Source organism: Microcebus murinus, chromosome 19 (genome assembly GCF_040939455.1).
Source record: "Microcebus murinus isolate Inina chromosome 19, M.murinus_Inina_mat1.0, whole genome shotgun sequence".
Classification (NCBI taxonomy): Eukaryota; Metazoa; Chordata; class Mammalia; order Primates; family Cheirogaleidae; genus Microcebus; species Microcebus murinus.
The window spans coordinates 20,055,423-20,071,133 of NC_134122.1; the positions used below are offsets into that span (position 1 = coordinate 20,055,423).

Sequence of the window (15,711 nt, forward strand, 5' to 3'; positions counted from 1 at the left end):
CAGAAAGGCATATAAGCCTCTAAACCCCAATGCAGAGTTGAATTTTCATTCTGAAGGCTCTTGTGTATACACGATAAATAAATCTGTATCTTTTTCTCCAATTAATAAAAAAAGAAAAAGCACCAAGGTTTTGGCTTCTTTTGAAAAATTAGGATCTGACACCCGGGGCTAGGACTACAGCTCCTCCCAGCAGCAGTAAGCATGAGCTAAGGACCAGTGCTTCCCTTCGGCAAGCAGGCCCATCTTGGCAGGGCCACACACAGCCTCCGTGCTCCCCATCAGACCCTTGGACAATGAAACTGAAGGTCAGTTGCCATTTATCACCATTGTTGCACTGATTTTCTCTAAAGGTAGCTAAGAGGAAAGTTAATTTCTTAAATCTATGCTACTATCAGAAATTTTTTTACACTTAGCCCATTTTGTTCATTTCTAGCACCCTCCTGGGCACTGCTGCCATTTGGTTTTGCAGCCCCTGCAAGAGTCAGGCAAGTTACCACAGCTCTAAGTTACGAATTGAATAGGAGGCACTCATGACAAAGGGGTGTTCATTAAGTCTTACAGGTTCCTTCTTACACTCTGGGGGACAGACTGGGAGCAAATGTCTGTGGGCTGCTGCCACTACATATGTGTGATCAACAACTAACCAGCACTCTGGCCTTTGGAGGGCAGAACATATGGCTATCAAAACAATTCAGATGACTCACATATGGCTCATTCAAACCCACCGGCTTGTAAATGGCATCTATCATTAATCTAGCCATACCCCCAGCACCATGCAAAGACCCTATAGAAACCCATCCATCAGACCCCAGCCCTCAACATATGGTACTAAGCCCTGGAGTGACCATCCTAAGCGAGGGAAGATGATGTAGTCTTGTCTTCTGGGGGGCTGCCATCAAGGACTCACACAATCTGGCCAGCAAAAAGAGAAAGAAGCAATGAGCCCCACTCCCGCAGCTCCCCAAAAAAGACAGCATCCATATTCATGGCATTAGCCTCACCTACAGGCTAATTTATTCACTAAATCATGCTCAGCTCTCTCTGCCCCCTGCTTCTCACTGCTGGCTGTCCTGGGCCCAAAGACAAAGCAGGTCAATAACTGCCTTCCTCCCTACCTGTCTCACCTCTTTTCCAGGACCGTCACCACTAAGCTATTTCAGTATAAAACCACTGAGAACAAAATTACAAGCTTGATTATGGAAGTAATCTAAACACCAAGATTTGCCATTGCATGTGAACTTTGGTAACAGGTTCTAGAACAAACCCCAGAGGAAAATAAAAGTCAGGCAAGAGCAAGAATTTATTTATTTATTTATTTATTTTGAGACAGAGTCTCACTTTGTTGCACAGGCTAGAGTGAGTGCTGTGGCATCAGCCTAGCTCACAGCAACCTCAAACTCCTGGGCTCAAGCAATCCTACTGCCTCAGCCTCCCTAATAGCTGGGACTACAGGCATGCACCACCATGCCTGGCTAATTTTTTCTATATATATTAATTAGCCAATTAATTTCTTTCTATTTATAGTAGAGACAGGGTCTCCCTCTTGCTCAAGCTGGTTTCGAACTCCTGACCTCAAGCAATCCACCCGCCTCAGCCTCCCAGAGTGCTAGGATTACAGGCATGAGCCACCATGCCCGGCCCAATAGCAAGAATTTAAATGAAGGACAGCACTTATTCATTCTGTCAAACAAACGAAAATCCCATTTGTTTCAAACCCAGGACAGAGTTTTGGGTTGCAATTCATTTATCTCCACCTGACAAAGATTTCCCAGCAGCCCAGCACATGGGCACCCCCTGCACTCACCAGTTCTTCCCTCAGCTTTCCTAGTGTCTCTATGTGGTTACTCCGTGTGCTCAGCATGGCTGAAAGCTTCTCCATGAGGATGTCATATTTGCTCCTCCTATAAGGAAAACCAAACAGTTTGTTTTTTCAAACCTATAGCTAAAGACAGTATTTACTGCCTGATTTTTGAAGATGACACAGCATGACTTAAATGACCACATGGGCCTCAGAAATCATCCAGCCCAGCTCCCACATTTTACAGCTGGAGAGACTGTGGCTCTGAGAGGTTGTATGTCCAAGGTCCCCTAACTAGTGGCAGTGTACAGTACAAACTAGTCTCTAAGACTAAAACTTGAATGAAATGATTCTTTAAAACACCTTACATCCTTATAATACTTTTAAAGTTTAGGAAACATCTTATATATTTCTTTATAAATCACTTGGTGATAGATGGGGATTATTTCATAAAGAAATCAACAGGCATCCCCAAAATTCAGGCCTGAGATGAGAACCTAGGTCTTCTTTTTCTAAATCTATTACTCTCTTCCCTACACTATGACGCCTCTCTGATTCTAAAGATTCTGGTTTCTGCCTCTGACTTCACTGGTGTGATTGATCCCACCTTCCATCTCATTTCTACTGTGAAATGGATGTCATGACAAATACTTTCAAGCTAAAAAGCACCAACACCTCTTGACTATGTGTGCCCAGGGGAAACTATGGGAGGGGTATGGAGAGGAGCTTTGTTGCCAGTTCAGCTGGACAATGACAGCATGGCTTGATCCACAGTCCTAGGAAAAGAGCGAACACATGTGTGGGATCCAGAGACTACACCCACTTCTCCATTTGTACTGCCTCTTCATGCATGTAAAAACAAATGAAGGGACAGATATTTATTGCATATGAACTACTATGCATTTTAATCACTGTGCTACAACCATTTTCCACAAGAGATAACAGTGGGTCAAAGAGGTCAAGTGAGGGGTGGTTGAAATACAGATCTTGATTTAATCCAGTGTTCTCTCTCCTGCCCCATGGTTGCTACCCTGTGTTCTTTGTAGCTCACAAGCTTCACACCAGTTATGAGTTTGGTGAGGTAGTTATTTAACTAATAGACAGTATGACTAATTAAAATGTGAATTCCTAAAACATGATTCTCTCCAACATAGCACAGTTGACTCTTCAACAACATGGGTTTCAACTGGGCAGGCCCATTTATACTTTGTTTTTTTCAATAAATATATTGAAAAATTTTTTGGAGATTTGTCACAATTTGAAAAAATTGTTCACAGGCGAACCATATAACCTAGAAACATGGGAAAAATTAAGAAAAAGGTCATAAAAATACATGTAGATACTAGTCTATTTTATCATTTACTGCCCTCAAATATACACAAATCTATTTAAAAAGTTAAAATTTTATTTTTGTCCTGTTTGCAGTATCATACATGATCATCAAACTGCTGCTAGAATGCTCACACCTGTTACTGCAAATTTAAAACCCAGGTAAGACTTTCTCCTGAGAATTTACTTTAGGTCAGGGTCAGGCTGCCTGGTACAAGGCTGCACCCACAACTGGGCAGGTTCAACAACACAGAAGCCTTTCCCCAGACCATAAAATTTTTCAAAACTTATATACACAAATACTTACAGACCATACACGGTACCATTTGGAGTGGGAAGAAATGTAAAGATACAGTATTAAATCATAACTGCATAAAATTAATTATAATACAAACTATACTACTGTTGTAATTTTGCAGCCCCCTTCTGTTGCTAGTGTGGCAAGCTCAAGTGTTGAGAGTATTGCCTTAAAATGCCATGTGACACTAATCATCGCTTTGTGAGCAGTTTGTCTCTCCAGTAAATTGCTTATCACAGTAAAAAGTGATCTCTCACAGTTCTCGTGTATTTTTCATTGTGTTTAGTGCAATACCATAAACCTTGAATGATACCATGGGATCCATATGAAATGCCACTAGTGGTGCTAGAAGTGCTCCCTAGAAGGAGAGAAAAGTCATGGCATTACAAGAAAAAGTTAAACTGCTTGATATGTACCATAGATTAAGGTCTGCAGATGTGGCTGCCCACCGTTTCAGACAGACAATTCATCTTGTAAATGGATGACATAAACTTACGGTATTCATAAATACAGTGCAGTACTATAAATGTCTTTTCCTTACGATTTTAATAACACTTTCTTTTCTCTTTTCTACTTATTATACTAATACAGTATATAAGACATGTAACACATACAACAAAATACGTGTTAACTGACTATTTACAGTGTCAGTAAGGCTTCTGGTCAACAGTAGGCTATCAGAAGTTAAGTTTTGGAGAGTCAAAAGTTATACGTGGATTTTCAACTGTGCGGGGGATTGGCACCCCTAACCTCCAGCATTGTTCAAAGGTCAACTGTATTTCCAAAACATAAGTGAGAAGATAAATTAGAAATACAGAACATTTTGGACATCTTGACAGTGTAGAGGTTTGAAGGCCATTAGATAGCTGTACAGAGATTCTCACCCCCAGAGACCTACAGTCAATAGACAGCATATATACGTATGTTAAGCACATTTTTGGGGCCAAGCCGTGTGCAATGCAGTGGGCACTGCAAACTTTCAAATTTACACTTAATCCTGAGTGTTCACTCCCCTCCCCTTTGTGGGGTGCACCTGGCCCTGGGGGTAAAGAGCAGGGACTCTTGTCAACTGGCCAGGGAGAATCACAGGATCATTCCCCGTAGTCCAGATAAGGGTCTGCCTACTTGCCTCCCCACTATCCCTCAGCACTGCCTATCACTACCAGAAGTGCTGGTGGCCAGGCACTGTGAGGCTCAGAACTTGCTCACCCAAGGACTACTTTTTCTAGGCCCTACACCAAAGCTTGACCTTTCCCCATGCTGGCTTCTGCCCTTTCCACAAAGGAGGGCATGGGGTTGTAGAATATAGACCGAGACCTCTGCAGAGTGGTGGAACATTTCTTTCCCCCATTCCTATCCCCAGTAATTAATCACCTCAACAGCAAGGATTAAAGAGTCAGAGATAACCTACTCACTCTCAGAGACTCTCTGGTTCTCAGAAGGATGTCCATATTTTATCATTTGGCTACATTGCCTGGACTATGATACCCAGCTGGAATAGCCATATCATGCATTGCAATCATTCAGCAGAACCTCACTGTCTCATCCATATAACATTGATTATTATGGTTGTTATAAAACATCCAATTTGCAATTAACATAATTCAAACACAATTGTCACCATGACATATCAAATCTGACTTATTTACTTTCATTTTTACACTTCCCCAAAATCTCACCAAAATGTTAATATAGTTTCTATTGTTGGGCTATGGGGTTATAGGTAATTTTTTCGTTCTTTTATGAATAATTTCCAGGCTTTCTAAATAAGCAGGATTTATTTTCACCAGCAATAGATAATAAATATCCTTTTTAAAAAACTACAGTCATATTCTGATTTGGCCTCTATGAATTTTTAAAAGCATAATACACAGGCTGCGACAAAAAAGTAACCTCACGCTTTGACCTCTACAAACATACCTGTCCACATGAAACCGGTTCAGGAGGAGGAGGATAGAATGTTGTTGGGCTCCAGTGGGTAATCGGATCACATGGGACTGCATCGTAATAAGCCCATTTTTGTTCAAAATTTTCCTATGATAGTGCAGCTTCCCAGCATCAACCCTAGAGAAGGAAAGGAGCACGGGCTGTGACATTTACTTTGTTGATAGCTTTAACCCCACAATGTATAGAGTCTCTCACTTGGACATACACACCAGACACATACCTCCTTGTCTCTCCAACCTAAGAGAACAGTCACTGTGAGACAATGGCCTTAGAAAGAAAAGCCATGCCTCAGGGAAGACAAGGCAGCAGGTCCCTACATTTGGGGTACAGGATGCAATGACTAGTGAGCCCCATAATTTAAAGAAGAAAAGCAAATCCTCCTCCTTACTTGAAAGCAGTGCTGTGAAGGTCTCGCTGGAGCTCTCCTTGCCACCTGGACCGGCCTAATCGCTCCAGGATGCAGTAAGAAAAATCAGGGAGCTTCAGGTCAGGATCCCCTTCTTGGCCTATCAAGGCCCTATACCGCATGGCCTGGGAGGCAACAATGATCAGTTTCTTCCCCCACCTACAAATCAGAAACAACCACAAAGAAATAGATTTAACTGATTTTAAGAAAACTGAAATATGAAAAAGTAGAACGTCTCAGAATCTTCATTTTCTGCTTCTTCTCAGAAGTCCATAATAACCCCAAATGAATCTAAGCAAGTTTTCAGAGCCTTAGAACTGAAGGAAAAAGACAATCTTATTTCCATGCTGAAAGCCACCCCAGGGCTTGCCAAGGCACTCACACCAAATCCAAACTCCTCATCATGGCCAGGAAGGCCCTGCATGATCTGAACCTCCCTGCCTCACTCATCTCATCTTCCACAACTCTGCCCCTCACCCACAATAGTCTTCTTGTTCCTGATAAAAGCCTTAGGGTTGTTCTTGCTGTTTCTTCTGGCTGGTTGCTCTTCCTCTGGATATTACATGACCAATTTCTTCTCATCATTAGGTCAGAGCTCAGCTACCAACTCCCCAGGCCTTCCAGAAAGTGCCAACTAGAACTCCAGGCCCTTCTCTATCATTCCTATATTCTTCATAGCACTCAGCACTCTCAGAAACCACCATAGTTTTTTTCCCAACATTATTATCAGTTTCTCCTCATTCAAATATAATTGCTATAACAGCAGGGACATTGTTGACTTGTTCACCAGGGTATCCTTAGTGCCTAGAATAACATGGGTGCATGGTAGGGGCTCTGTATATATTTGTCAAGTAAATAAACTACCCTAATGAACTAGACTCATGAAACAAACTTCAGAGTCAAAAACACTAAACTGTGTAATCAGCAGACCTGTAGCCTAATTTTGACTTCACAAGACCAGACCTTGAATAAATCATTAGTTTCTTCTACTGAATTGATGCATGAAAACAATCCCCAAAAAGAAGCCAAAAGCACTTCCTAGCAAGGCACTTCAAGGTACCCCAAGTGAGAAGACTACTTTCTCTGCTGAGGCCTGAGAGTTCTTACTGTGCATTCTCCACCACAGAGCCTTGCCTATTAAATTAAACTGATGTTTTAAGCTCCATTCACCCACTTTTAGGGTCCAGGCCCTGATTCTACAGCAGAGAGATCCTACAAAGAAGTCCTGGTAGAGAACCCATCCCTCACTTACTCCTTAGCGTCAAGTTACTCAACTGAAGGATGCTATGGTTTGAATGTGTCCCCCAAAAGTTCACGTGTTGGAAACTGAATTTCCATTTTAACAATATTAAGAGTTAGAACCTTTTAAGAGGTAATTAGGCCATGAGGGCTCTGCCTTCATGAATGGATTAATGTGGTTATCGTGGAAGTAGGTTAGTTATCACAGGAGTGGACTCCTAATAAAAAGTTAAGTTTTGCCCCATTTCTTTCTGTCCTGCATGCAAGTGCATGCACTTCATCACCATATGATGCCACTATAGGATGACCTTTGCCAGATGCTGGAGCCATGCTCTTGGACTTCCTGGCCCCCAGAATCATAAGCCAGATAAATTTTAAATTACTCAGTCCATGGTATTCTGTTTTAGCAATAGGAAATGGACTATATGATAGATAGCCTCCATTTCCTAGACGAAGGATGTCACCAGGGGTCCACATATAAGAGCTCACAAACTACCAATTCTTCTCATCTGGAGCCAAACATTCACTCTTTCTGGCCCTGTTGTTTACAGATGCCTAGTCACAGAGTCTATCCACAGTCCCACCACTCAACTCAGTCTGACAGTTTTCCTTCCTCCTTCCCCATACCAAATAACTTTACTTCTATCACCTAGTAGGCAAAAATAAAAAAGAACAGGCTATCTTTGTTTTAACTCAACTGCATTTTCCTTCACATTGTTTGTGACCTATAATTAGTCTTCTTCATAAGTCACAGAAGTCTGGATAGTCTGTCTCCAAACAGGATGTTAGGTTGTAAATACACATGAAAAAGAGTCTACTTTACATATCTGAATGTCACAAACTTAGGACCTATAATCTCTTATCTCAAAACAGACTCATTAAGTTAAATTATAAGAGGTCAGTTGGGAAAAAAAAAAGTTTGAAAATAGTGAACTGGTTTGCTGCTTTTTAAATTTTATTACCCAGTTTACTATTTTTGGACTATCATAATTCCAATGTTTTTGTTTATTATTGCCAATTAGCTGATTCAATGATTCCTGCTAGTTCTCATTTGCTGACTATAGTCCAAATACCAATCATGTACTGTGCAAACTACCAGGATACCAAGACAAACAAAAATAGAATATACCTTCACAGAGCTCACTACAAGGTGGTAAGGTGATAATTTATCTGACAGATATAAGCTCTGGTTGTCATGGCTATGAAATGGCATATACAAAGAGCACCAATTCAAACCTATGTGTGTATAGGGAATGTGCATGGTAATTAGGGAAAAACTCTCAAGGAGGTGTTTCTTGAGTTAGCAGTAAGCTGGGGGGATGAGAGGGAGAAGAGCAAGGAAGGGAACCTGCAAAGTTACAGAGGGATGAAGGAGCACACCTGCTCTGCGAGGCAGCGGTTAGCACAGTGGCAAAGTCTGAAGTGTAATAGCAAGCTGGCAAGCAGAAGAAAGGAAAGCTTGAGAGGGATGCCACATCCTAAACAGCCCTGTGATGCCATGCTGGGGAGAGTCAAAGACACAGGTCAGAGGCTACAACTTCAAACTCAACAGTCAACATACATCTCTAGGAGCCAACTTTGTGCCAGGCCTATGACCGACCCGAGAGATACAGTGGTGAACAAGATGGACAGAGTCCCTGCTCATAGTGTGGTGAGGAAAGAGTGACATAAATAATTAAAACCATTTTTGGTCCCAAAAATTAATATGATAGTGCCTGGGTAATGGGAGGCACCTTTTGAGGAGTCAGGTTGAAGCCTAAATGATATAGCAATGTGAAGATCTGAGGATAGAACATTCTAGGTTGCAGGAATAGCACACACCATTGCTCTGAGACAGAAAGGAGCCCCACTTCAGGCTGAAGGACAGTAAGCAGTGGGGAAATTGAGGGGGCCGAGGTCAGAGTGCTGGGGATAATGGCAAGGCCATAAAGAACCCTCTAAGCCTATCAGTGTTCACAGGCTTGTAATCGGGATCTTAGAGGATAGAACTGGGGTGAAGTGATCAAGTCAGGAATCAGGACTGCAGTGAGTAAAGGAATGAAGGGGAGGTGAAGAATTAGAAACAGTGAGTGTAGCTATTTCTTCCAAGAAGCATGCCTGCAGAGACAGAGGGAGACCCAGTTACAGGAGAGGTCAAGAGAAGGTTCCGTTGTAAAAAGGGTAAGCTCTGTTAATGTACTGAGTGGAAAGCACTATTAGGCAAACACTGAAAATCAAGGGGAAAGACCAGCTAACTGACAGGCAAGAAAGAGCAGAAGGTGGCCAGGCATGGCGGCTCACACCTGTAATCATAGCACTCTGGGAAGCCAAGGCAGGAGGATCACTTGAGGTCAGGAGTTCAAGACCAGCCTGAGTAAGAGTAAGATCCCATCTCTACCAAAAATAGAAAAATTAGCTGGACGTTGCGGCACGAGCCTGTAGTCCCAGCTACTTAGGAGGCTGAGGCAGGAGGATTGCTTGAGCCCAGGAGTTTGAGGTTGCTGTGAGCTAGGCTGATGCCACAGCACTCTAGCCTAGGTGACAGAGTGAGACTCTGTCTCAAAAAAAAAAAAGAAAGAAAGAACAGAAGGTACAGGGAACTGGACTGGGGGGAGGGAAGAAGAAGTGAAAGAGAAGCATCCAGAACACAAATTTAGACAGGGCCACCATCTTCCCTGAGATGAGCAAGAAGGGAGGCAGGAATGGGGTCAGGTGCTTGAGACAATATGGATTATCTACTCTGGGATCTTGGGATACTGACTGAGGAGTCACAGAATAGCAGGTGAACACAGAGCCCAGGTAGGAAGAGAGAACAAAAGGCACCATCCAAATGTCAGCTGCCCGCCACACCCAACTGTGCAAGAACTATGGACACAAAAGCAAGAGAAAGGCCAGATCCCTGATGTTATTTAACCCCAATAGGAGTGGAGTGAAAAAGGCAGACAACTGGCTTAGTGTAGGGCTGGTGAACTCCAACAGACACGGAGGCTGTAGGCCAGATCCAAGTGCTCTGACTGCAAACACAACTTCAAAGCACCTAGATTTCCAGGAATTTCTAATGGTACAAATCAGTTACCTGTCAAAGGCTTCTACCATCGTACAGCGAGGCTGCAAAGACTTGGTCCTGATGTCATTGGTAATGTTTTTCCTCTCCTTAAAGTAGCGGCACGAACCCTGGATGCCATCCTTATTCTCTAAGATCATATGAATGGGGTAGACATCTTCCAAAGGGACTGGGTCCCTCCTGGACTCCAAAATTCCAGTCTCCAAATCAATTTCTTCATACCTAAGGGGAAAAACACATATATCAAACCCCAACTCAGCTTCCAAAGTAATGCAGGCTTGGGTTTGTTCTTTTGACAACCTCCAACAAAGATCAGAGAACAGTGAGATCACTCAGTCTTCCTGCCTTACTAATGCAGATAATCAGGACAAGCAGGTTCTTGTCTTTCCATCCCAGAGAACACAGACCTTTCCAGGATCCCCCAAACTACCCTAGAAGCTGGAACCTAAACCACCATGCTAGCCCAGGTCATGGCCTTTTGGATTTCCTCCAAATCTGGCACTTAGTCTCCACACCAACAAGTTTGGACTAAATGATTCGAGGCTTTTTTGCTTTAAGATGTCATCTTTCTACCTCTCTATATTTATCTCTCTAGTACTCTCATCCATTTTTATGGTTTTAATTATCACCTGCATGTTAATAACTCTCACCCTTGAATTCTTGGTCCTGTCTTTCCCCCCAAACACCAATCCAATGTCATCCTTTGTCTATCAAACACCTCCCATTCCAAAGTTATGGCTGCCTCTCCCCATCTCCAATCTAGTCCCTCCTTTCCCCTACTTGGTACCACATTCTCCCAGTTGCCTCTTAACAACACCATGGAGATATCTTTGATTTGTGTTTCTTCTTTTATCTAGTCAGCCAAATTTATCAAGTTTTCCTTTGAAATCTCACTCACATCCTACACTAGACTAGCTGAGGCTAAATCCCATACACACTTTTCAACCCTTTCCTTTCCTTCCTTTCCCTCTCTGTGACTTCTGCACTATTTAACCCTCCATTCTCAAATCATGTCTTCTCCCAACTTCCAGGACACCATCTGGCCTGACTGTCCTCTACCTCTCCAGCCACACCTCCTCAGTCTTATTTTGAAGTTTCCTCATACTCCACCCAGCCTTGAAACGTACATGCGTCTCAGGGCTGTCTGAAGATCTCCAATCACACTACACTCTCTCCTAGGGATGATCTTAGCCAACAGTTTTAATTACCAACTATATGGGATGACTCACAGATGTCTAGTTCAGTCCCTCCCTCTGGCCTGCTGTTGCTCTGTGAAGCCAGATGTTTACTAATTAGACTCTTCAATTGGACAACCCAAAGGAACTTCAATGTGTCTAAAGTCCATCCAGGACCTTTCCCACCTCCCCCAGACTCAACCACTCCGATCATTGCTCTTCTGTGTTCCCTGCCTCAGGGAAGGGTATCAGGATTCATTCAGGTGCCCAAACAGTGGCACCATCCTTGATTCCTACCTTCCTTACACCCCACATACAATCAATCTCCAAATCCTCTTGATTCTTCTGCCTAATATGTCTTGGTTCCATCTTTTCTTCAGTCCCACACTCACTATGATAGGACAGACCATGACTGCTTGTCCATGACCAGATTACTACAAATCTCACCACTTTCTCTTTGCCCCTAGTCTGACCCTCTCTTCAATAGCTTCCATCTGTACTTTGGATAAAGGATAAACTGAGTGGATTAAAAGTTCATTGAGGCTGGGCATGGTGGCTCACGCCTGTAATCCTAGCACTCTGGGAGGCAGAGACAGGAAGATAGCATGAGGTCAGGAGTTCCAGACCAGCCTCAGCACGAGGGAGACCCACCCTGTCTCTACTAAAAATAGAAAGAAATTAGCCGGGTGTGGTGGTGCACGCACGCCTGTAGTCCCAGCAATTTGGGAGACAGAGGCAGGAGGATCGCTTAAACCCAGAAGTTTGAGTTTGCTGTCAGCTAGGCTAACGCCACAGCACTCTAGCCCAGGCAACAGAGTGAAACTCTGTCTCAAAAAAAAAAAAAAAAAGTTTATTGATTCCAGTCTATTTCAGTTACAAGCAAAGTAGATTCTGGACCTAGATCTCCTGGATTCATATTCTGGGTTCTGCCCTTGCTAGGTGATGACTTTCAGCAAGTCACTTAATACTCAGCACCTCAATTTTCTTTTCAGGAAAATGTGAATAATACGACTCACCTACTAAGTGTACTGTAAAAATTAGATAACATGCTATATGTAAGGATCTAAGCACAGTCCTTGATCATAATAAGCATATATAAAAGTCAACTATTATTCCTCATTCCCTACCTCCAATTACACACTTCTACCAAACTTAACTTACTCCTCCTCCTTCCTTTCACACTTGCTGTTATTTGTGCACAGTACTCTGCCAACTGGCTGTCTAAATCCAATCTCTGAGTTTTGTCTTGGACGTTATTACCTCTGGGAACCTTCCCTGAACCTCACAATATGGCTTAAGAGCACAGACTCTAGAGACAGACAGCCTGGGGTTAAACCAATTCTTAGTCACTTATTACCCCCATAACCTTGGACAGGTTACTTAACCTCTCTCTGTGACTCAGTTTCCTCCTCTGTTAAATGGGGACAATAACAGCACCTACCTCCTAGGGTCACTGTGAGGATTAAGTGAATTCAATCTCCTGAAGCTCCTAGAATAGGATCTTAGAACAGTACCTAGCCATAGAAAGCGCCCTTAAAGATCAACTATTAGTATCATCGCTAACTTGCTGAAGTGCAAGCTCTCTAGCTGCCTTAGCCTCTCCAGTCTGGCACAGAGTGAATGCTCCATAAAGGTTTGCTCGTTTCAATCGTTCCTAGTTTGGTTCTGAATTGCCTTCCTGCTCCAATCCTATCCTACAATTTAAAGGGATTGTTCTTTGGAGCCTGAAGAATACCCTCCCAGTCCTGCTCACCACCTCCCCCAAACACGCGCGCGCACACACACATACATACACCCACACACGCACACAGACTGACGAGGCGGGATATCAGATAACACCTCAACTCCATCCGACTCCTGGGCCCTACCAGGCCTGAGGGACCCCAAATCAGCCTTACCGCCGCGCCGCCCCCGCCCAATTCGGACTCGCGGTGCCCCTTCGGTCCCCCCGCCCCGCTCTGGGCTCCTCCAGCCCCTGGGCCCCGCGCCCGCCCGCCGGGCCAGGCCGCTTGCTGACCGGTCCTGAAGCTGGAGGTCGGGTCGCTCCCGAGGCTCCTCATAGAAGCTGATGCCCGGGTGCGTGGCCAGGGCCCGCCACAGAAACTCCTGCGTGTAGGGTTCCAAAGGCAGCGGGAAGGGCGGCACTCGCGTCTCCAGACGGCTCCACAGCGCGGGCAGACACAGGCCATCGAGCCCCTCCAGAGACACTTCGTCCAACAACGACTCCAACGCGTCCATTGCTACTTCGGTTGGCAGTGCCCGGGGCGCCTGCGCACCACACCACCAAGGGCCCTGGTCCAAAGCGCCTGCGCACAACGATCGGCGGCCCAGGGAGGCGGGTCGGACTTGGAGCTCGCAGGAGGAGTTCCAGCGCGCCCGCGTGACGTCACTAGCTTGAGGGGGCGGGCTCAGTGAGTGGCGCTCCATCGCCATTGGTGCGGAACTCCGCAGTAACCAGGGGAACTGCAAACAGTGTAGAGGCCGCTTCCGGTTCGAGCACCCGGAACCGCCGCCTCTAGGGATGGATGGTGAGTGTCCGTGGGCCCCTTCAGGAGGTCGGGAGTTTCTCTCCCATCTCTCCTGAGCCCTCCGTGGGCAGGATCCTAGGCCACAGACCCCTGGACCACCACTTCCGGTCCCAAGATGTTCTTCGATCGTAGGGAAAGGGAGGCTTAGTAGTCCGGAACGCAGAGGAGAGGCCGGGCTAGTGGTCACTCTGCCGAGATGTGGTCGTGAAGGAACCGGTACTGGCCGGGGCTCAGTGAAGGGACTCACAGTGGGGAAGAAGTAGAGGTTTGAGGAGGATCTTGTGTGTCCTGGGATGTGGAACTGTGGGATCTGGGAATTGGTGTGGAGGTGAGCTTGATCGTGGGGAGTACAGTCAACAGCTACTAGGAAGGGAGTTATTAATAGTATGGCGAGTGGAGGGAGAATGAGAATACTCCCTTTCTGTGCTTTGGCATTAATAATAATAGCCCATGTTAACAGAGTACTGTCCGGTACCAGGAACTCTGTGAGTGCTTTTTGAGGTCAGTGTTATCCCATTTTACGGATGAGAAAACTGAGGCCCAGAGAAGTTAAGTAACTTGCCCAAAGTCAAACAGCCAAAACAAGTGGGAGAGTAAGTGAGGAACCCAGACACTCTGCCTCTGGAGCTGAATTATGGAATTTGAGATTTGGAAAGGTTTTCAGGGATCCTTCATTGCAGAGGTTGCAAATGCAAATGTCTGCAGAGGAAAGTCTAGTGGGCTGGATTGGGGCTGTCACTGAAAATCAATTCTCCATCTAAAAGAGAAGCTGCTCACTGAGCTCTAGTCAATTGTCTTAATGAGGCACTTCTCAAAATACTGTGATGGCCAATCAGTCTGAAGGCCAGAGGTAGCCTGTGGGCCGCCATTTAGGGATCCCTGATTAGAATCATCATATTGACAATTGGAAGCAATCAGAAAATAGGCTACTCTAGTATCTCACTTTGCAGATGGAAAGACTAACAATCTAGAGAGACTGGTGGGGTCTGTACTATAATCCAGATCATATTCCTTATTACACCACCGTCCTTTCACTTCTGGGAAATTTGTTCCTGGGGAATTTGCATTTCTTTGATATCCCCTGAATGCAGTATGGAAAAAATGTTTTTCATTGAACATTCTGTCATGTGCTTAAAAGATGTCTTTGCCCTTTGTACTTTAGAGGTCCTATAAAGTGTCATTTTCCAGTTTGCCCTGTGGAAAGGTCAATGTAATGTTGCTATAGAACAACCATTCTCAAACCTTTTGGCTTCATAACACCTTCATGCTCTTACCTCAAAGAGCTTCGCTTATGCATATTATATCTCTGATATTTACCATACCGGAAATCAAAACTGAGAAAGTCTTAAAACATTCATTAGTTCCTTTAAAATGGCAACAATAAACCCATTATTTCTAAATATAAATACTATTTTTAATGAAAAGCAGCTATATTTCCCCCCCAGGAAAATTAATAGGAAATACAGCATTGTTTTACATTTTCTCAAATCTGTGCCATGTGTGAGTTAATAGAAGTAATAGAAAACAGCTAAACTCTCATTTCTGCTTTAGCATTCACACCGTTTTGTTATGCTATTTTGGCAGATTATATATAGAGAAAATCTGGCCTCACACATAAATAATTAGAACAGAGAGGAGTATTTTAATTGCCTTTGAAATGACTGACATTCTTCTTTGATACCACACTAGAATTTAGCAAGTGGCACTTTCTTAAAGGTTAGTCACCACGTGGCATCCGAAACCATATTGGTGAACTTTTGTACTGTGTTATATTAAAATCTATTGGTCTACCTTGTCCTTTGGTTACTTTACCCATATATGGTTATATAATATCAGCCATTAGTTATTTTGAAAATGTTGGTTCACTGTGATATGCAAATCTTCTAAATGTTGACATTTGAAATGTCATTATACAATATCAAAAATCACACTTGTTGCCTGGGCGTGG

General features: G+C 43.9%; 2 protein-coding genes and 1 non-coding gene across 3 annotated transcripts in view; 1 reads left to right on the plus strand and 2 right to left on the minus strand.

Moving 5' to 3' along the window:
* Positions 1-13,556, minus strand: part of GTF3C1 (general transcription factor IIIC subunit 1) — an 81,644-nt gene extending 68,088 nt beyond the window's left edge. The window contains exons 1-5 of the mRNA XM_012780101.3: positions 13,253-13,556; positions 10,073-10,282; positions 5,761-5,937; positions 5,346-5,489; positions 1,805-1,901 (exon numbers count right to left, since the gene is read on the minus strand). Coding sequence (XP_012635555.2) covers positions 1,805-1,901; positions 5,346-5,489; positions 5,761-5,937; positions 10,073-10,282; positions 13,253-13,473 — 849 coding nt within the window. The 5' untranslated portion in view covers positions 13,474-13,556. The remainder of the gene's footprint in view (positions 1-1,804; positions 1,902-5,345; positions 5,490-5,760; positions 5,938-10,072; positions 10,283-13,252) is intronic.
* Positions 3,212-3,399, minus strand: LOC142862504 (small Cajal body-specific RNA 16). The gene has a single exon (XR_012913590.1).
* Positions 13,557-13,715: 159 nt separating the features above from the next.
* Positions 13,716-15,711, plus strand: part of KATNIP (katanin interacting protein) — a 178,489-nt gene continuing 176,493 nt past the window's right edge. Inside the window, exon 1 of the mRNA XM_075995199.1 lies at positions 13,716-13,763. Within this exon, the coding sequence (XP_075851314.1) occupies positions 13,757-13,763 (7 nt within the window). The 5' untranslated portion in view covers positions 13,716-13,756. The remainder of the gene's footprint in view (positions 13,764-15,711) is intronic.